The 22,359-nt window shown below is 38.8% G+C and overlaps 1 protein-coding gene across 1 annotated transcript in view; it reads right to left on the reverse strand.

The window, feature by feature from the left end:
• Positions 1-22,359, reverse strand: part of CFAP47 (cilia and flagella associated protein 47) — a 649,074-nt gene that overhangs the window by 360,112 nt on the left and 266,603 nt on the right. Inside the window, exons 43-45 of the mRNA XM_084621504.1 lie at positions 16,011-16,119; positions 12,370-12,596; positions 332-515 (exon numbers count right to left, since the gene is read on the reverse strand). Of these exons, the coding sequence (XP_084477630.1) occupies positions 332-515; positions 12,370-12,596; positions 16,011-16,119 (520 nt within the window). The remainder of the gene's footprint in view (positions 1-331; positions 516-12,369; positions 12,597-16,010; positions 16,120-22,359) is intronic.

The raw sequence follows: 22,359 nt of genomic DNA on the forward strand, positions 1-22,359 counted from the left end.
GTTTAGACTTTCTGAAATATTTGTAAGTTGCTGAATATGCGCTAATCTCACTTGAAAATGTCCATATTCCACGCTATAAGAAAATAAGTAAGCTTTGCTTTATGACTTTGAAATGTTTGTTCTGAACTTATGAACCCCCACCCATCCAAAAAAACTATTAAAATCAGATGGGCCATTGTGGAACACCTGGGTTGAGAGGCTTGCTGCTACTCGCTCCAAAATGCTGTGTAGATATAACTTTTGTGGATATAGTGGGAAAGAATTGGGAGAGGGAGACAATTTAAGGATGCAAAGTTATCAGTTGCAGTTCAAATAATAAATTGCTTATTACCTGTTGCTTTCACAGCCTGATGGTCTTCCTCTGAAAAGGCTTTAAAATTAACTCTGCTTGTTGCTGACATGGGAATAGAGAGTTTCTCAGGGATTTCAAAATATTCTGGCATGCTCACTTCAATACTGTAGTCCACAGATTTTAACTTTGGGGGGTATTTAGTAGGCCTATACAGTGCATCTCTCTGCAAATAAAGGAACAATATATAAGTCTGAATAAGTGCAACCATAATAAAGACTTTAAAAGTAAATACATTCTGTTTTAGAGACTCAGACTGAAACAAAGTAAGGGTGTATAATTAAACAGGTAGAATAGCTGATTATTAACTTTTGCAAATATTACTACAGATGGGTTCCCCATACAATTAATTCTAAGTTGCAAAATAGTGAATCAAATGGATAAAATGAATCTGGAAACTCTTTCTCTTACAGATGTGAACAAATTTTGTGATCTACAAGCCTCCTTACATGTGCCTGAAAGTGTTCTCACATTGCTCAGAAACAAACTGTAACTCTTTAAAGCTTTTCAAGGAAGATAAGAAAGGAAAAAGAAAATATACTAAAACAATAATGAATTTTTTTAACTTGCTACTCTGAACTGGAAACTTATGGAATTTTTTCACCAAGTCTTCAGAATTGCTGAACAACGATAAGAACAAGGGAAGTCCAATAAAGTGACAAACATTTCTTGTGGGGAGTGGAGGAGTTTGCATACTGCTTTATAAGTAATCAATTAAAACTGAGATAAAGTGATATTTCCAAGATACTTTACTGAGGTTTATGAATCAGAGGGAGTACAAGGAATTTTCAGGACAAAAACAAACATTCTTACTTTTGGTAAAAGGCATTTTTGGATTTCTGATCAACACAATATTAATGGGTGACTAGCTTGAATTCAGTGTATGCATTCAACCATCATACCAAAAAACTAAACTTGACTTAAACTATGGCGGCATCACAGTATTACTTTAATGATTTAATACATTAAATTACTCAAAAGTAGCATGTCCTATCAAATATTACGGTATCTCTACCATACTGCCATGGTCAGCAGTTACCAGCTAGTTCAGCAAATAATGTCAGAAAGTAACCATACTTCAAAAATAGTCCTTGTTATAGATAGACTTATAGATATTAAAAGGTCAGAAGGGACCATTATGATCATCTAGTCTGACCTCCTGCATAATGCAGGCCACAGAATCTCACCCACCCACTCCTGCAATAAACCTCTCACCTATGTCTGAGCTACTGAAGTCCTCAAATTATGGTTTAAAAACTTCAAGGTGCAGAGAATCCTCCAGCAAGTGACCTGTGCCCCATGCTACAGAGGATGACGAAAAACTCCCAGGGCCTCTTCCAATCTGCCCTGGAGGAAAATTCCTTCCTGACCCCAAATATATGGCGATCAGCTGAACCCTGAGCATCTGGGCAAGATTCACCAACCAGATACCCAGGAATGAATTCTCTGTAGTAACTCAGATCTCACCCCATCTAACATCCCATCACAGGCCATTGGGCCTATTTACCATGAATAGTTAAAGATCAATTAATTGCCAAAATCATGTTATCCCATCAGACCATCTCCTCCATAAACTTACCGAGTTTAATCTTGAAGCCAGATAGATCTTTTGCCCCCATTGCTTCCCTTGAAAGGCTATTCCAGAACTTCACTCCTCTGACAGTTAGAAACCTTGGTCTAATTTCAAGTCAACTTCCCGATGGCCAGTTTATATCCATTTGTTCTTGTGTCCACATTGGTACTGAGCTTAAATAATTCCTCTCCCTCTCCGGTATTTATTTATAGAGAGCAATCATATCTCCCCTCAGCCTTCTTTTGGTTAGGCTAAACAAGCCAAGCTCCTTGAGCCTCCTTTCATAAGACAGGTTTTCCTTTCCTCAGATCATCCTAGTAGCCCTTCTCTGTACCTGTTCCAGTTTGAATTCATCCTTCTTAAACATGGGAGACCAGAACTGCACACAGCACTCCAGGTGAGGTCTCACCAGTGCCTTGTATAATGGTGCTAACAGTTCCTTATCCCTACTGGAAATACCTCGTCTGATGCATCCCAAGACTGCATTAGCTTTCTTCTTGACCATATCACATTGGCGGCTCATAGTCATCCCAAGGTCCTTCTCCTCCTCCATTACGTCTAATTGATGCGTCCCCAGCTTATAACTAAAATTCTTGTTATTAATCCCTAAATGCATGACCTTACACTTCTCACTATTCAATTTCATCCTATTACTATTACTCCAGTTTACAAGGTCATCCAGATCCTCCTGTATGATATCCCGATCCTTCTCTCAATTGGCAATATCTCCCAGCTTTGTATCATTCACAAACTTTATTAGCATACTCCACTTTCTCATTTCTCTGGGTTCACAATCAGGGATGCAATAATTTCTGAACATTAAGTTCAAATCATGTGAGTAATCAGAAATGAAGCATCTCAATGTTGTACCCTTTCTGCAGGTTTGAGCTGTGCTCATCTTACCAAGTTCTCTCAAGCAGCAGCTTATGAAACAGACGTGAGGCCACAAATATTGCACTGAAAACTGTAAGGTCCTTTTAAAGTGACATTTCAGTAATGTTGTAGATTTCATCTACTTTTATGTAGGGATATTAAGCAGGTATCTATATCATGGTCTGAGTACATAACAACTTGAAATAGTTTTAGAATTCAACTCCACAACAGTGAGAAACCATGGCAACTCAAGAGTCAAGGTTTTCATGTAAACTCTGCCCCATAAAGATGCCATCATCCAACCGCTCCTTCTTTCAACAAAGGGTATTGAAGAGGAGCATGAAACATTGGTTTTCCCAATTTTCCTCATACATCACCAGCACATACCTAAGCTTAAAAATTTGTTCATCATCATTGGTCATTTTTGCCAGTTTTCTCAATACAGCTTTTACAGCTCCCTCTCCATTCCCTAAATTATACAAGTTTATGGTATAGGGAAACCGTTGTTAAGCTATATGTGGTGAGAGGCATCCAACCTGTTTTTTCTACTGCTTCAAATACTCAGCTGGGTGGGAAGGACATGTGTCTATCCGCAATTGCTACTGCTTTTAAATAATGCTATGTCCCATTGTGCCAAGGCACATCCTTCCCAACAGTGGGACATTGTAGAGGGAATTCATAAAAGTGAATCTGAATTTAAAATTGATCCTTTTATTAGTGAAGTCAGACACAATATTATTCATACTTTAAGATCTATCTTCTCCCTGTGCTAATGTTACAACTCTTACTAAAGATAGTAGAAAATGTGCACAATTGTTGACGGAAGAAATGCATTGCATTGCATTTTTTAATTATGGAATGGATTTGTGAAGGAGAAAAATCCAAAAAGTTAGATGCTAAATAGGATTATCATTATTAAAAGGGATACTGTCAAGTACTGTTTGAATCAATAATTCAAGCAGGACAAGGCAGAACACAGCCTATATGCTTTATTCTGCATTTTTTCGAGGGAGAGATTAAACTTCTATGAAACCTTAAAGCAGATGTGGGGCCCTTTGTTAAACTTCAATTGCTAATATACGATTACTCAAACAACAATATATAAAAATGTATGAGTATGTTCAAAATCCCTTCTCCATGAAACATAACTGGATAGTCATGTATGACTAAGGCATTACTTACTTAAACAGAAAATTCAATATTTTTTGGTACTATGTATTTTTTCAGGACATATTTACAAATGGGACAAGCAGAGTTGCTTCTTGAGGTAACAAATTGGATGACTTCATTATCTACTTTCTTTTATTTGAGGCTGGAAATACACTGACAATACCCGCAAAATTCAACAGTTGAAACAAATCATTTATCTGACAGTAGCAATAACCTATTCCAACTAGCCTGTCCCAGGGCAGAAGTGGTATTATTTTTAAATCAGTGAGGCAGCTTGGAATAAGAGTGCTCATCTTTATTGTTTACGATAGGAGTCACAGAACTGAACGAATAAATCCCTCTGTTTATTCAGTCTCCAAATCTATGGGGTATTTGGATAACAAATTGGCAGCCATAGCTTGGATGCTAGTGGTATCAGATGATTGTCCAACATTTTACTGAAGTCAGAAATTCAATATAATTGGAGAAACCCAGATAAATTTAGTAATAATGTAATTATTTGGTAGCAATTTTTTCAGTGGAAACACTGAACATATAGAGATAAATTGTGCTGATCTTGAAGAAATTATGATTTTCATATGCATTTAAGTATTTTGGGGGGTCCATGCTCACATTTCTCCCCTATTTTTAAAATATGAGAAAAACATCTCTGACATGAGATATGAAATTATCAAACTTTATTAAAGGTGGTAAACATTTTGACTGTCATACCTAGATCAATATCATCATTTTTTTAAGGCTAATACTTGTTGATTCAAAGTACAGTCATATTCAGAAAAAAAAAACTATGTAAAAGGTGGGACAGATATTGCAAGAGCATGCAATGTCTTTGTGTGAACATATTGTATTAAGTTTGTGAATGGTTTACGTACCATTGTTAGCCAAGGACTATATGCAACTGCAGGAGAAGAAAGCTTACCACAACTCCTCCAGGAACTAAAAACTGTGGGGGCTGATTAAGGCTAGTTGCTGAAACTGTAAACAACTCCAGAAAGGTATCAGAGACCAAGGGACAAAGAAGATGCTTTTAATATAAAAGACTGAGTTTAAGCAAACATAAGGCTTTCTTTTGATTGAGCAAACAGACAGGACCTTCTGCCTGCCCAAGGGGGGCCCCAATCCTTGTGGTAGGGTTGAAAAGACCTTGACTTACTTGGACCCCATAAGACCGACAGGTGATCTCTGATAAGCTTTTAGGATACACACAGGAACATTATTTTTTATATGTTTACTATGTAATGTTTTTATCCTAAGTATAAATATATTTTGCTAGGGCCTTTGTGATGGCTTGTTGGTAACTGGGTGTAGCCCCTGGAGAAAGGTTAGCCACAGATGTTGGACCCAGTCAGACCTGTTGGGGAAATCACAGTGAAGCACAGATGGACTGCAAGCCTAAGCCCCCAGTCTCGAGAAACAGACTGATGCAAATCTCTGCCCAAGAGAGGTGACAGCTAGGAAGCCTGAAACTTTTATGTAAGGAGGAGTGGGGGGAGATAAGGAGTAGTTAACACTGAAAGGGTGACAAAATGTACCTTGTTATTCAACGGATCTGTTCCCCTTATATGTATTCCAAATCATATCTGCTTATTTAGCGATAAACACAAACGTTTACTAATTTTTACTCCAGTTATCACTGTACAGCCAATACAACTGTAAGAGAGCAAGGCACATTTTATTCTGGCACATGCATCAAAGTAACTGCTAATGATGTTCCAAAATGTGAAATGTTTATTACTGGTGAAGAACATAATTGACTTTCAGTTCCCGGGTGAGTTTGCAGTATGAGCAGATAGAAAAATAGGCTTTGTTACAAGCATCAGACTTCATTAACTTATTAATATTCTCTGAAGAGTAGCCACTCTTGTCTTTCTGACTTTTTCTGTTTTGCAGCCCATCCTGTTTGCTCCCCAAGTATCCCATCCCCCTTTTCTGTGCATTGTAGATTCTTCTGCTACAGGTGACTGAGGCAGTGTGGGAGCTTCCCTGGACCTAATGGTCTCTCTGACGATTTTCAAATCTCATTTTAACTCTCTTTGTTCCTTCTGGCCTATGACTTCTAACCCCTCTCTAATAAAACGACTTTATACTCTGACTCTCAGTTTTTTTGTGCTCAAAGGTTCTCCGAAATGAGGACATTGTACCCTCTTTCACTGTACATCAACAGATGCTGCCTGAATGATGGAGTAAAATCTATATAGTTTATTTGTGGTTTTGTGTATAGCCTGCAATTAACTATGAAAAATTCTAGGATCCTTTTCTATAAAAGACTGTGTGTGTGTATATATGTGTGTATACATACACACACACACCCATCCTTTCACTTTGATAGAAGACAAACACTGAGCAGTGGGACAAAAAAGATTATGGGCCTGATTATGATCTCATTTCTAAAAAGGCAACTGAGACCAGAATTTGAGAACCAAGATCTCTTTTGTTATTGTTGTTTAAAATGTACTGTTTAAAATGCCCTCTTAGAGTCACATGACTGAGGGGGAAGGTGAGAGAAGAGCCATGGTCAGAGCCAAGCATCTGTAACAGAGGACTCCTACAATCGTCTGAGTCAGGGTAGCAGAGCAGTGGTGAGGCTGGATAAAGACCAAGATAGAACCCCTTGATCACCTCCCCTCGACCAGAACTCCAGCAGAGTGTAAATGCTTACTCGCACCATCCCAAGGCACCAGGTCACAAAAATCCAGCATCCCCAAGAGAAAGAGCTGAAAGCTCCCAGGAACAGAGACTCCAGCACAAAAGCTGGAGGATGGGAGAGCCTCAGCTGGATCCCTAACATTACTTCACTCAGCTAGGACTTAATCAGGCATTGGGTCCCAAGAACCCTTTCCACACAGCTATATGGGGTAAGAGGAGGACAAGCAGGTGCTTCTTAAGGCTGAGCCAATCACTGGGGACAGAGAGCAGCAATGCAGATCCAAAACAGGGAAGGGACCGTGTTGGGGCCCCACCTACATTTCCAGACCTACACGGCTCTCAGAACTAGTGATGACAGCAGAGTACATTTTACACTATGGATTCTGGATATTTCTTAGTGTTTGTTGATTTTCTGACCCTCCCCCGCCCTCTTGCTTCCTCCACTCATCGCACTCCCTTCTCTAGCAGCCCTCCCAGCCTGCCCTGCTCCATTCCATTCTTTCCTCTCTTCAGTGTTCACCTTCCCTTTCCTCCTATTATCTTTGTTTATATAAACTCCCCCCTACAATTTTCCATCACTCGCCATTAATAAAAACATTCACATAATGATCATCACCTCGATCATTTATCTGTATGTTATATCCCTTTCCTCTCGCCCATTTTTTTGTTTCTGTGTTCATTAGATCCCAAGCTCTCAAGGGTTAGGGACTGTCTCTTCCTATACTTTGTTTGTGCACTGCCTGTACAATGTTGTGCCAATCCTGATTTAGAGCTTTTGGCCAAGAGCACAATAGCGTAAGAAAATAATCAGGGTTTCACTGGAGAGAGGAAAAGATGCATTATTCCTCTAATAAACACAATTGCCAGGGACTCAGCATAAACTGCTCTTTGTATGATAAGAAGAAATAATTACAAGGAAAATTTTTAGCAAAGTGGTCCAAAAATAGAGAGGACATTCAGCCATCTATGTGTAAGGGTGAAGGTCACATACTGTACAGACATGAACCTGCATTTTTACTTTGACTTCCAAGGACAAGTTCTTCAGTTACAACTGTGCTCCTTAACGGAAATACAAAATAAAAGGCAAACACAACCATTACTAAGAATAAAGATCTACATCATTTCGGTTTTAGAGGTACCAGAGTAGGGATGGCAAGCAATAATAATGTAGATAGCACTCGCCTTCTGTTCATACATGTAATTGGATCTGTAGCAAAAGCTTCTTTACTTATGTACTAATCTATAAAATCCTTTCTAAATGACTTCACAAATCTATATAAATTTTGCCAAACTACAGATTTTTTAGGTAATTCAGACATCAAACCAGAATGTAGCCCTTGAGCTTCAGACTAAATTGTAAAACATAACTCTACTCACAAGCTTCTTCAATAAACTCTTTCATAATTTCTACACTATAAACTGTTTTTATGTGACCAATAAATGTGAATTTATGACAGAATTTATTATGATCGCTTTTCGGAGTTTAAACCTTACAGTGGTTTACCAAATAGATTAAAACCAATATATTTCTCCATTAAATAAATCTCTTCTGCATCAAAACTAAGCTCCATGATATTTCTCTTGGAGTAATATTTGCCAAAAGAATATTTCCGGCGCAAGGAAAAGGGCTCTCTCTGCATATTATATTCACCTCATACTTTTTTATTATTGATTCTCAAATGTGACATTTCAAATATTTTGACATCTTACCTAATCTTGATTCTCATCAACCACCCTAAGCTTCAAATCATATTAGGACTCTCACTAGGTTTTAGCATGACTACTGGTACAAGACACTAAAATTACTCCCACTTTCTTCCCAGGCCTGACTAAATCCAGAGCTAATGCTCCAGTAGAGCAGATTCTTTGTGCAGTATGAATTAAAAGGTACAGAAGCATTATGTGTGAAGCACTCAAAAAACGAGTGAAACAGCAAGTGATTAGCTAGCATCCTAGAGGAAGAAATTTAAGGCTAGATACCATGGATATATATCATGCCCCCCTAACATAAATCGGAGTCCTATGGAGTCAGGATTTCACCCCATGGTGAGGAACACACTGTAAATGGATGGATAAAGTGTAGATTATTCTTATTTTATACATATTAATTTGCAATATTAGTGTTTAAAAGAAAACTTCATAAAGTGAAAGACACAGAGATTGGGTAATTTCCTTGGGGACCTAGGAGTGGGAGTTGTCTTTGTACCCCTCTCCTCACCACAATCCATATATTCACACACACATAACAGCTTAACAGCTTCATTTGCTTTACTATTATATGGTATTTTTCTCGCTTCTTTTTCTTTCAGTAACCACAGTTACTATTCATAAGACTATTTGCACTAATGTATACTGTACCTTAATGCTCTCGAACACAGGGGAGAAGACCACAATTCCCATACCAATATTTAACCTATTGAATTAGATATTATGTAAAAGGCAGGCTCTTCGGCCCATTAAGACTGCCTTGTATAGCTCTGGCAGCACAAAGGAATGTTACAGCCAATTTAACTGCTAAGTAAAGGATTTCCCTTGTATAGGGGAATCCTCTAGTGGCAGAAGGCTGCTTTAGCAATATCTGTGCTACCCTCCACTGCAGAGCACTGGGGACACATCCAGAGAAAACAGGGTATGGCTACAAGGCTGGCATAACAGAGAGCTGTCCAGGGATCTACCTGATGGTCAGATGGCTCCAAGATCCAGAGGGAGCTAAATTATACAGCCCAGGACCTGGATCATCATTGATACACAGTTACATTTTATTTTCATAATGGAACTGTGCTTGTATGTTCAGTGACATTGCAGATATTCTGGATTTACTCAGATACTAAAATTTGACTTTTAAAAAAATTAACATATCATTCTCCAGGTCTTTACAAGTTCAGTAACACTACTACAAGAGAAATGATCCAATTCCTGATGGAATGTCTCTCAACAATAGATTGATAGATTCCAAGGCCAGAGGGGACCATTGTGATCATCTAGTTTAACCTCCTGTATAACAAACGCCACGGAGCTTCCGTGAAATAATTCCTAGAGCAAACCTTTTAGAAAAACATCTAGTCTTGACAGCCCTTGGTAAATTGTTCCAATGATTAATTGTTCTCACTGTTACAAATTTATGACCGGTTTCAGAGTAACAGCCGTGTTAGTCTGTATTCGCAAAAAGAAAAGGAGTACTTGTGGCACCTTAGAGACTAACCAATTTATTTGAGCATAAGCTTTCGTGAGCTACAGCTCACTTCATCCGATGCATAGAGAGGAAAATGCAGTGAGGATGTTTTATACACACAGACCATGAAAAAATGGGTGTTTATCACTACAAAACGTTTTCTCTCCCCCCATCCCACTCTCCTGCTGGTAATAGCTTATCTAAAGTGATCACTCTCCTTACAATGTGTATGATAATCAAGGTGGGCCATTTCCAGCACAAATCCAGGGTTTAACAAGAACGCCTGAGGAACAGTGGGGGGGGGGGGTGTAGGAAAAAACAAGGGGAAATAGGTTACCTTGCATAATGACTTAGCCACTCCCAGTCTCTATTCAAGCCTAAGTTAATTGTATCCAATTTGCAAATGAATTCCAATTCAGCAGTCTCTGGCTAGAGTTTGGATTTGAAGTTTTTCTGTTGTAATATCGCAACTTTCATGTCTGTAATCGTGTGACCAGAGAGATTGAAGTGTTCTCCAACTGGTTTATGAATGTTATAATTCTTGACATCTGATTTGTGTCCATTTATTCTTTTACGTAGAGACTGTCCAGTTTGACCAATGTACATGACAGAGGGGCATTGCTGGCACATGATGGCATATATCACATTGGTAGATGTGCAGGTGAACGAGCCTCTGATAGTGTGGCTGATGTTATTAGGCCCTGTGATGGTGTCCCCTGAATAGATATGTGGGCACAGTTGGCAACGGGCTTTGTTGCAAGGATAGGTTCCTGGGTTATTGGTTCTGTTGTGTGGTATGTGGTTGCTGGTGAGTATTCGCTTCAGGTTGGGGGGCTGTCTGTAGGCAAGGACTGGCCTGTCTCCCAAGATTTGTGAGAGTGTTGGGTCATCCTTCAGGATAGGTTGTAGATCCTTGATAATGCGTTGGAGGGGTTTTAGTTGGGAGCTGAAGGTGACGGCTAGTGGCGTTCTGTTATTTTCTTTGTTAGGCCTGTCCTGTAGTAGGTGACTTCTGGAAACTCTTCTGGCTCTATCAATCTGCTTCTTCACTTCCGCAGGTGGGTATTGTAGTTGTAAGAATGCTTGATAGAGATCTTGTGCCAGCAATGCCCCTCTGCCATGTACATTGGTCAAACAGGACAGTCTCTACGTAAAAGAATAAATGGACACAAATCAGATGTCAAGAATTATAACATTCATAAACCAGTTGGAGAACACTTCAGTCTCTCTGGTCACGCGATTACAGACATGAAAGTTGCGATATTACAACAGAAAAACTTCAAAACCAGACTCCAGAGAGAGACTGCTGAATTGTATCCAATTTGCAAATGAATTCCAATTAACTTAGGCTTGAATAGAGACTGGGAGTGGCTAAGTCATTATGCAAGGTAACCTATTTCCCCTTGTTTTCCTACCCTCCACCCCCGGTTCCTCAGACGTTCTTGTTAAACCCTGGATTTGTGCTGGAAATGGCCCACCTTGATTATCATACACATTGTAAGGAGAGTGATCACTTTACATAAGCTATTACCAGCAGGAGAGTGGGGTGGGGGGAGAGAAAACCTTTGTAGTGATAAACACCCATTTTTTTATGATTTGTGTGTATAAAAACATTTTCTGTATTTTCCACAGTATGCATCCGATGAAGTGAGCTGTAGCTCACGAAAGCTTATGCTCAAATAAATTGGTTAGTCTCTAAGGTGCCACAAGTACTCCTTTTCTTTTTGCGAAATTTATGACCAAGTTCCAGTATTAATTTGTTTAGCTTCAGCTTCCAGCCATTGGATCCTGTTATACCTTTTTCTGTTAAAATTAAGAGCCTATTATAAATATTAGTTCCCTGTGTAGGTACTTACAGACTGTAATCAAGTCATCAAGTCATCCAGCCTTCTCTTTGTTAAACTAAGTAGGATTGAAGTCCTTAAGTCTACCACAATAAAGCTAGAAGATCTAAACTACACTTCACTGCTTATAAGATTTTACTTTTTCAAAAATGCTATGATGTTCTTGCTAAGATATCAGTTCACAAATGTGACAAACACACTGTGCATGTCTAAGTTATCAATGGATAAATGCAATTTAGTAACATTTAGGGTACAAGGAGGTCACAGAGTCTCTTGACAGCATATCTATACTACCTGCTTAGCATATGTTCCTTGTTTCTTATGAATCCTGTTTGAATACGCTTATGGTTAAACAGTAGCTCATGGTAATGGAATAAAGAAAAGGAAACCATTACAAATTCACAGAAAAGAGGATACCAATAATTAGATCTGTTACATGGAGTTTGGAAACTTTTACAGTCACGTTTTCAGAGAAGAATCACACAGCACAGACTAACTGAACTGATGTCACTTGTTTTTGAGGAGTTTGGGTTTTTGTTTTTTCAAAAAAATTCGAAAACAGTACTGTGATGTCCTTGAGAACAAACAAAATAATATCTGTGTGCGCGTGCGCGCGTGAGTGTGAGAGAGAGAGCCATAACTTCTTTACGTATTTGATGGTACTTTCTGAAATTTAACAAACCCAGTCTCACAAATAAAGAGAAGCTATGCAATATTCTGCTAGATTTACTGTGTTTTTTACCTCAATTTTGGACAGCCCTAAGGCTGCAACTGCAACTCGAACACTGCTGCTCTCCAGTGTTCCTGTGACCTTTCTTCGCTCGTGTTCGAGAGTTGACATCTGCTGCTGTGCTGCAATGGCCAGAGCCTTCTCCCTAGCTTCATTAATCAATGGGATCTTCAGCTTTTCTTCAAGAATATCAGTGAGACTGCATTTCAAGCACAGAACTGGCTGTACTGCATTGCGACCTGCAATAAAAAAAGCCATTTGTCAGCTGCTATTACAACTGTATGCCTTTTTTATTCAGTAGCCCAGAACACAAGCAAAAATATTAAATTCAATTCCTTTATAGTTTAATGTAACAATGTAAGCTTTGCTATATTATTTTGAGTTTTAGACTAATTATAACTTTCAACCAGGAAAAAGGACTGAAAACACAGATTGAAATCAAAATGGAAAGGTCCTATTCATAATCAACAAAAAGGTATATTTTTACTAATTTTCTTTTCATCTAATGAAATTTATGGGAGGAATAATTATCAACAATCTACTGAAGCTTTCATACTGCCTCATCACTGGGGTGTCAGAGGTCCTTACAAATTATAAAGTAAAGCACAGTGAATATATATATCTTTCTAATTATCCTCCCCAATCAATATTGTTCCTACCACCCTCCTCCCATTTGTTCGTAAGTGTTGTTCGGTTGGGAAGGCTAGGTCAAAGTGATAGGATTCTGATAAGAAGGGAGTAAAATTTGTGGTGGTTTCAGTATCTTCTGAAGGTGAATTCCACAGCTGTCTGTTAGTTATTGAGATCTCTCTCTCTCTCTCTCACACACACACACTCTCACACACACACACACAGACCCCTACCTCCCTCACTACCTACTGTGGAACATATCTCCAAAATGTCTTCCCATTATAGAGTGAGGCAATACATCTATTTATACTACCTTGGAACCTAAAGCCCCCAGCTAAAATTGGGGCCTTTCTGTGGTAGCACAGTACAAACACATAATAAGGGACAATCCCCTTACCCCAAAGGGTTTACAATCTAAATAGGTAAGACAACCGGAAAGGGAGTTTTATCCTCATACAACAGAGGAAGTGAGACACAACAAGATTAAATAACTTGTCCAAGGTCACAGAGGAAATCTGTGCTAGAGATGGGAATGGAACCCAGATTTCTAGCAACCCATTCCAGGTTTTAAACACACGATCACTCATGGGCTGTGCTGGTTGGCTCCAGGCCCCATAGTAAAGTGGGTTTTATGGTTGACATGTGCCTCTTCACTGCTGTTCCAGGCTTCACCTAAGTTCCATCACCACAATGAACAGCCGAGGCAGGAACAGCTCCTGATGGAATACTTAACCCAGACAGCAGGGTTTCGATAATGCATGTTCAATAACCGTATTGAGAGGAATGAGAGACAAGCTACTGGGAAGAAGAATGAAGGAAAGTCTTGTAGTCTCACAAAAAAGCATATCAGAGAGTCATGCATTAGAGTGCGCAGATTAAAGTGTTTTAGCATTTACATGCCACCTGTGAATCTGTACTTCAAGTTTCAGCCTGATGTGGTTTAAAATGGCTGAGGCATGAACTATTCAATTCAGAATGATGCATTTGAAGAACTCACAGGTTATTAACATGGCAGGAACTGGCACTGGGCAGAAAATACCAGTAAAAGCCTAGAGCTCACTATAAATGTTGTACTTTACTGCTATCATAATGACAACATTATTCTGAAACTCAGCACTCCCTGGCTACAGATGGCTCAGTCTGAGGGGCTACAATGTGCTAAATCTTTTAAAAGGTACCTAATAGGAACACAGTCATTGGTACTGTAACACATGACATGACTTTCCCCTTATTTTTCCCCTTTGGTTTCAATTTTTATATATTATAGTAATGAATCTAACTGGCATTTATTTAGAGACAGTGAGTTAAAGAGCAAATTCTTTAGATAACTTGCCCAGAGGAAAGAAGGTCTCTGTATAGCTCATGTAAGCCATCAAGTTCATATAGTGTAAAGAGGTCTTGAATTACCTACGGCTGTATGTGTTGTAGAACAAGAAGTGGGCGATGATTAACACACTTCCAAAAGCAGCAGATAAATATACTCCTTGCTATAATTAGAGGGCATCATCTCAGGAGTTTACAGTCCAAGCTGCTGATTTTTCCTCACAAAAAATTGAGTATGTTTAAAAAATTATGTATTTTAAAGAGAGACGGGCCCAAAGCAATCGTTTAGAGATGGTTAAATACAGATGGTTACATTTCATCTTTCTTAAACTGGTGTAATAAATGCTGTATTTCTCTTTGATTGTATTGCATTTAAAGGTGTCCCTGTCTCCCAGAGTCTCTTGGTGGCACATTATCCACATGAGAAATAGTCCCATACTGACAGAGCTGGTCAGACCTCATTAAATGGCCATGCAAGAGTGTGTCTGAATCACAATCCATGAAAGAAAGGTCACTTCCCAAGTAACTGTCACTTTTCAGATAATTTGCTGTGTGGATCTATATTCAGTGAACAAAGAGCTAGAGAGACAATTACTCAAAGAATTACAGATTCTAAGTAAATAACCTTTCCCTCTGACTTTTGCCTCCATAGATTCCCAGCCCATTAACAAACAGAAACAACTCCTGAAGGAGGTGGATTTGGACAATACTAATTGAACAAAGTTTCAGGATTGTTCTCCAGAACTCACCTTGAGATCCAGAAGCTAAATTAAGGGTGTAATGAAATCTCAAGGATGTAATGCTGTATAAATGTAAGTAAAGACTTGTCTAGATGGTGCACAAGTGCGCAACAGCTGGAGTGTAAATTCCAATGTACATCAGCATGTCATTAAACTAACTGTCCACGAAGACCCTGCTGGTGCTCACTAAAGTTCCTTAGTGCTAGATGACATAGTATTGTTTGAAACAGGACGATGTTAACATGCACTAGGGAACTTTTAGTGCACACCAACAGGGTCCTCAGAGGTCAGTTAGTGAGTAACTCACTGGTGCACAATAGAATTTGCATTGCAGCTGATACACAACACCACACCATGTAGACAAGCCATAAGGAACTCAAAGTAGGAGCCTTACATATTTCTTTGATTGAGATACTTCTGAGACATGCTGAGACATTTGGGCTCTAGTTCATTGTGCTCCAAGAAATACAGGTGTCAGATTACATATCAGGACATAACAAATGTGTATACAGAGTGTCAGTATTTCATATCTAGGAAAGTTCTAAGACAAGCAAGAGATGCTTGTACTGGTTCAAGTAGTGTCAAATTACTGCTGCAGTACTACAAGATTGAAGCATCTCAGAAAGTAGCTATAGAAAAATATTGATATGGCCAAGCTGAAAACTTACTCTAGTTTACTTGCAGAGACATACCAGGTCAGCAGGCTCACAAGCAGCCTCTAATTTGAAAAAGGTCGGGCAGCAAAAAAAAAAAAAAAAAAAAAAAATCTAAACCATCTGACTAAAGGAACAATTTTAGATCATGTTTGTTTTGCAATGTCTTTCTAAGGTTCCTTCCATTGTAAAATGGCTCATCTTTCCTACTGTATTTATTTTCCTTCCCCTACGTGCCAGAGAGCTCAACGCATTATAAAGGATGATGTTTTCCCTGTTTCATTTTTCCCCCTTTCATTTACTTTACCTTTTAAAGTACTGCTAATGCGCAGAACATTTGGACTATCCATAGGAAGCAAGCCTGAAGGCAAAGGTATGCCACATGTTCCTTCCACCACGTAAACAAATTCTCCAACCTGAAACACAGGAGCATATGCATTTCAATTCAGGGAGCAATTCATGCAGAACAAATTATAAACCATTAAAACAAACAAAAGAAACAAACTATTCTAGTAATACAGAAGATCTGACTTATAAGAGTGGTTCATATATTTTGAAGAGCCTTTATTTTAAGACTGCTTTTAAATAAAGAAGAAAATGACCATATTACAAAAAAAAAACCTATGATAAGTAAGTGTAATGGTGAAAATTAAAATTGTGAAATCAAATAATTTTAGAATTAAAGTTTTTATAGTGCTAGGGGACTGGAGAGCCCCCATACGGGCCACACCCTTAGACGCTCCTGTGTTCCCAGGCGAGGCACCTTTACGCTTCTTGTTTTTAATGTTTATCTTTTTAGTACATGTTTTGCGTTTTCCAGCAAAGGGAGCCATGGTTGGGCATGTCTGGACATTCTGTACAAGTCCATGTCACAGGGTGCATGTGCAGCCTAGAGCAGAAGTATCAATTATTTTTTGTCAAGGTCCAAATTTCTTAGTCAAGGACTAGTCAAGGTCCAGACTCAGGAGAAAATAATAAAAAACAACAACAACGATAATAATATGTAAATAAAAAGGTTTCAGTGTCCGTTCAAAGTGTCTGGTGATCTGGATTTGGCCTGCGGTCTGCCTATTAACTACTGCTAGCCTAGAGTATATATGTGTGTGTTAACAGCTTCTCTGTGTGGTGGAGTGGTGACAGACTCTAGACAGGAAAAGGTTCAATCTCTCTGCAGCCAGTATACCTTACGGGACCACCCAGCAAGGAGTGAGATTTTACTTACTTGCTGTAATTCTAGCCTAGGATCACATATTTAGATGCTGTTGTAGCTTTCAATAAATTGTTAAAACCACCTGGTTTCTCTCAAATTTGACTGCATTGCTCTAGGAGATGGGCAATTCATAACAATAGTTCAGTTCTTTTTAACTCATCCCACTACAGTTAAACGCCTGAGCTAGGATATCATGAGCCACAAATGAGATAATAGACAAAAAAGGATATACTGATCATATGCAGTAGCCATTTTTAAAACCTCTCTAATCAGTTGTTTTAAACAATAGAATAACAGCCTGCATAGTTCACATTTAAGGATGAAACAGTTTAAATTATTTCAAACTACATAATTTTTAATATTTTGAAGTTTTGTAAAGTTTAAAGCAGCTCAGCTATTTGGTAAAAAAAAAATTTGAACCCGTAATATTTTGTTAACCAATTCATAAGTCTCTAGTGAAAAATGAGTGGGGATGAGAGTGAGCTAGTTACATGTTCTGACTGTCCTTTAATGTTACTGAACCTTTTCCACTTACTGTCTTTTAAATTCAAACTGTCACTAATTGAGGGAGTTAAGTTAACGAACTAATCTGATTTCTAGAGTTATGCCAAAATCACTGATGACAACACTGCACAACCAAGAAAATAAACAGAAGTGTTACCTAGGGGAAAACAAAGGGACAATACAAGTTTTACCAAAATGGAAAGGACAAATCCACTGATGAACAAATGGCATTTCAAACTGTTGAGAAGGCATAATACACAAAGAACAAATATAATAAAAATGCATGTTAAACAACTTGTGTGCAGTATCCTAGTCTACAGAAACTAGATACCAAAAAAAAAAAAAAAGGTTCAAGGTGGTGTACATTATACCTCCAAGCAACAATAAGTTCCATGTTGCTGAGGGGAATTCACATCAGCAGAGAGCAGGCAATGTTATCCTCAGGGTTTCTGCTTTGGGGGTAGCTTGGTTCCCCCAAAGTTCCATACAGCAGGAATCTATAAACCCATTCCCACTGCTTTAGTGACCTCCCCTTACTCCTACCCCACCCCTTAAGCTAACACCACCCACTTTTTTGGACTGCCCTGACCTTTAGTGGCCCTGCATGCCAGCAAAAGAAATATGTAATCATCTCATATGGCTGCAGCTTTAACCGCTAACAAACTATTTGCCACTACAGGCCTCCACCAAGGTTTATACAAGCAAAATCTGTGTGAACCTTCTTAGGAATGGTATGGTTCAGGCAGCAATGAAAAAAAGACTTATTTAGGTCATTTAGTCCATCCCTCTGCTGCCAGTGCTCCCTGTAGAATGGGCTAAGTGACCTAAAATAAGTCTGTTTTTCATTTTACCTTTACTCACCACTTTGTAAAGATTTTTTCCACACTAGAGCTAAAAACACAGTGTTTATAAGTTTTCTAACTTAGTAAAAAGATAATTATTCAAATTCCATGGCATTTATCTCCCTTTCCTTGGTTTAAGAGCTCAAACACATCTTTCTTGAGGAGACTAAAACCCATGACAAAACTTGTGTACCACCCACAAACTAATTACCACCCTGGGGAACCAATTTAAATGGAAATTATTCCCTTTTGAGACAATGTTATGGCTCCATAAGGCCCCTGTAAAAGCTCTTGGCATATACAACTACGTTTATAAAAGTACCAGTTGCTAACACTCCATTCTACTAGCATTATTTTTTCTCTGTCATTAATTATACCAACATACTTATGTGTAAAAAGAAGCTCTCTCAATTCAAAACTTGGTTTGACAAGATCTGAATGTGTTGATTTCCAAGGGCCGTAAGGCCAATTTTCTTTTTGCTCAGACTCTTCCTAACATTGCAGAATGGGAAGGAGGAATCGTGTTTATGGTGTTTCGGGAGGTTTAGTGAATATTCTTAATGTTTGAGTGCTTAATTTTGCAGCCTTAATATTTTTTAAAAGTGTGGAACAATATTGACAGCTGGAAATCAAGAATACTGATGTCTTTTCCTGATTCTGGACAGGAATGTGATCTAACGATCACAGTCAGCCTTGCCCTGCATATAGATTTGGCATATTTAATCCTCTCATCAAATCTCAAGTCCTTGCTCCGAAGCACAGAGATGCTAAAGTTCTTTAAAAAAATGGTTGGGAAAAAATAATTCTCAAAAAACTGTTTCTCTCTAGCTCCATACTCAGAAATGGTTGCATGTATTTTGCTCAAACTTTACCAGAAAATAGCACAAGATAGAGAGAAAGCATGAAAACTTAAACCCAAATGGTTAAAATGTGGCAGTTATAAAGCAACTGGGAACATGGGTTTATAATGGTACATTTGGTAGCACAACCCGCTGTGTCTTTAAGTGCTACAGCTTCTCAAAGAAAAATAGTAGATGGAATGTGACTGATGGAGGAAACAATGGATATCACTGAGTTCCTATTCATTTCCTGTGGCAGCTAGAAGGAAATGAGTGGCAGTTGGGACTGAGATTCATATATACTTGGCCCTGAGACGCAAGATGTAGGCAGGTTCTACACACAACCCCAATGAACATTACTATTCCTAAATTCTGAGCCTGCATACCTGAAGTGAGCACATCACCTACAGTGGGGACCCCTGAAAGAACTCTAAAGGGAGTACAGTTAAAGAAAATTTTCTGTGTTTCATCAAGACAATCTAATTCCATTCACAACCTTTTGGAAATACCATTTGATGATTTCCAAGAAAATTTAAAGCTCCACATAAAAGAAGTCTTTAAATTGCACAGGAAGGGGAAAAGATAGTGAACCTTCTCCCTCCACAAGATATTTAGGTGGAGAAGGCCTGGACTTTCTAAATCACTACACTTTTAAAACTATAACTTTATAATGCTTATTAGTCACTTAAATAAAGAGTTGGCATGTGAACCAACCCCCAGAAATGAAGATCTAGTACTAAAGGCCGCCTCATTAATTCACTGTGTCAGGCAATACATATTTTTTCCAAAACGCCTCATGTGAAAAAAAATCTACATTAATATCTGAAGGACATGTCAGAGCCTCAATTTTTCTTCTAAATAGCAAGAGGATTATTAAAAATTAATCACTTAAGTTTTTAAAAAGTGTTGTTATAAGTAAGTTAAACTTCCATTGTCATTTCACAAGACCACTACAGTGCCAATAGAGAGGTAAACAAGGAGGTAGTTTCACAGTTTAAAAAGCAGCATGCCTGGCAGTGGTTGTGCTAGCATATGAGAGGAAAGAATGATTCTGAAACAAGACAGACACTTCCTACTGGGTCTTGTTCAACATGAAAGCATCAAAGATGTGATGACAGACAGCAACTGCAGGCAGAATTTGGTGAGAATGGGGTCCTCACACCATTCTGCAATCTAACTGATGTTAACTGACTGTCATTCTTGCTCTAGAGCAGGGACTGGCAACCTTTGGCACATCCCTCAGCCCGCCCAGCCCACCCGGGGGCTTACCCTGGCAGGCCGCATGCCAAAGGTTGCCGATCCCTGCTCTAGAGAATAGTCACCACTGTAATAGCTGATGCCTGTTATGGAGATGAGTATAAGGTAAGTAATAGAATGGCCGTGAATGAGGTGACTGAGTAAGACTAGGTGCAGCAGAGTTCATATTGTATACCTAGATATACATCACCTAAATGAAGAGACTTGAGCTTTACATGACTTCTCTTTAAATTTTCTGTGGCCTGCATTGTGCAGGAGGTCAGACTAGATGATCATAATGGTCCCTTCTGACCTAAATATCTATGAATATCTATGAAATTATGGTTTATTAATGATGAAATGACAATTATAATATTGCAAGCCTGTGTCAATAAGCACCCCTGTGTTCACACCCTGCAAGCTGCTGTAATAATCTTTGTACAAAATATGCCTTTTAAAGTATCATTTGAAAACTAATAATTCATTGATCATTAATATTCTAGTGTCATGTATGTACGTGGGGTGTATTAAGAGTTATGAATATATGCTGGAATTATGATCGTCTATGTAAACCAGGTATGTTGGGGGAGTTGTTAAACAAGTCTACCTTAGACAAAGAAAAGTGTATTTGATTCTCTGACCAGCCCAATATTCAGGCAAAGACAATAAAGGTGCATATTTACATATAAGTAGAAACAGGACTAACAATACAGCAGGGGGATGCAATGGCAAACACAAGTGGGGGAAGAAAGAGCATGCAGCTTCCTTCACCAACGGACTCCATGTTGAGTCTCCTCGCAGCTTGAATAAACTTTGCTTTGAGGGGTAAAGCACTTTATTGGTCTATAAAGACAGAGGATCTGAACCTGGAGTGATAAGCAATTGAATCAACTGATTGTATACAATATTACTGTATTATAAGAGTGTACACAGTGAGGCCTTTTCTGAAAGCTAGTGACACACTGGATACTAATAGCATTGTGAAATGTATGTATTAACAATAAGTGAGGAATTATGGATACTCATTGATATTAGGTAGATATTAGAGGGAGATGGAGACAATTTTAGCAGCTGCATTTTGGATGGATTGAAGGAAAATAAAGAGGTGGGTACCCGGAAGGGCAGAGAAAAGGAAAAGTAATAAAACTGAGAAATGACCATGTAGTGGACAAGACCGTTAGCTATTAGAACAGAAATGTTTGGATTTTACAAATGTAGAGAAAAAAAAGTGACAAGGGTTGTAAACAGTCTGGGTATGTGGGGAGAAGGGACAGACACTGAAAACAATCTCCACGGTACAGCTCGAGCAATGGGGAAGACTGTGGTGTTATTTACAGCAATGGAGTAGGGGGAAGTGGAGAAGATATGGGATGAAAAGTACCTTGGTTTCAGCAATGTTGACTTTGAGCTAGTCATAGTTCAAAAGCATGTGCTGGAGAAACTATTAGGTATGCATGACTGGACTGAGTGAGCCAGGTCAAATGTGGAGAGATTTGTGAGTGTCATGAGCACAGAGCTGGATGCTGAATCTATGTGAGCAACTGAAGTCATCCAGGGACATAGGGTGTGAAGGGAGAAGAGGGGAGAAACAAAGACGGAGTGCGGATGGACACTGACAGACAGGGAGTGAAATTCGGCAAAGAAGATGCTGAAAAAGTGGTTGGAAGGTAGGAGAAAAAACAGAGGACAAGACCACAAATCCCAAGGGAGGACATGGTATCAAGGCGAAGGAAGTGACCAATGACATAAAAAGCTGCAGGGAGATCAAGGAAGATGGAACACAGAGGAAAAGCCATGAAAGTTGTCTGTTAAGAATTGGTTGGGTATTTTGGTTAAAGCAGATTCAGTAAAGTGCTGAAGGCAAAAACCAGATTAGGCAAATCAAGAGAAAGTAACAGCAAAGGAAGTAAAAGCAGCTTTTATAAACCACCCATTCAATGATCTTAGATACGTATGTTAGAAGGATGACTGAGCAAAAGTTGGACAGAAACATAAGGTCAAGAATCTGTTATCTGATGATGGGGG

This window comes from Lepidochelys olivacea, assembly GCF_965140295.1.
Source record: "Lepidochelys olivacea isolate rLepOli2 genome assembly, chromosome: 1".
Lineage (NCBI taxonomy): Eukaryota > Metazoa > Chordata > Testudines > Cheloniidae > Lepidochelys > Lepidochelys olivacea.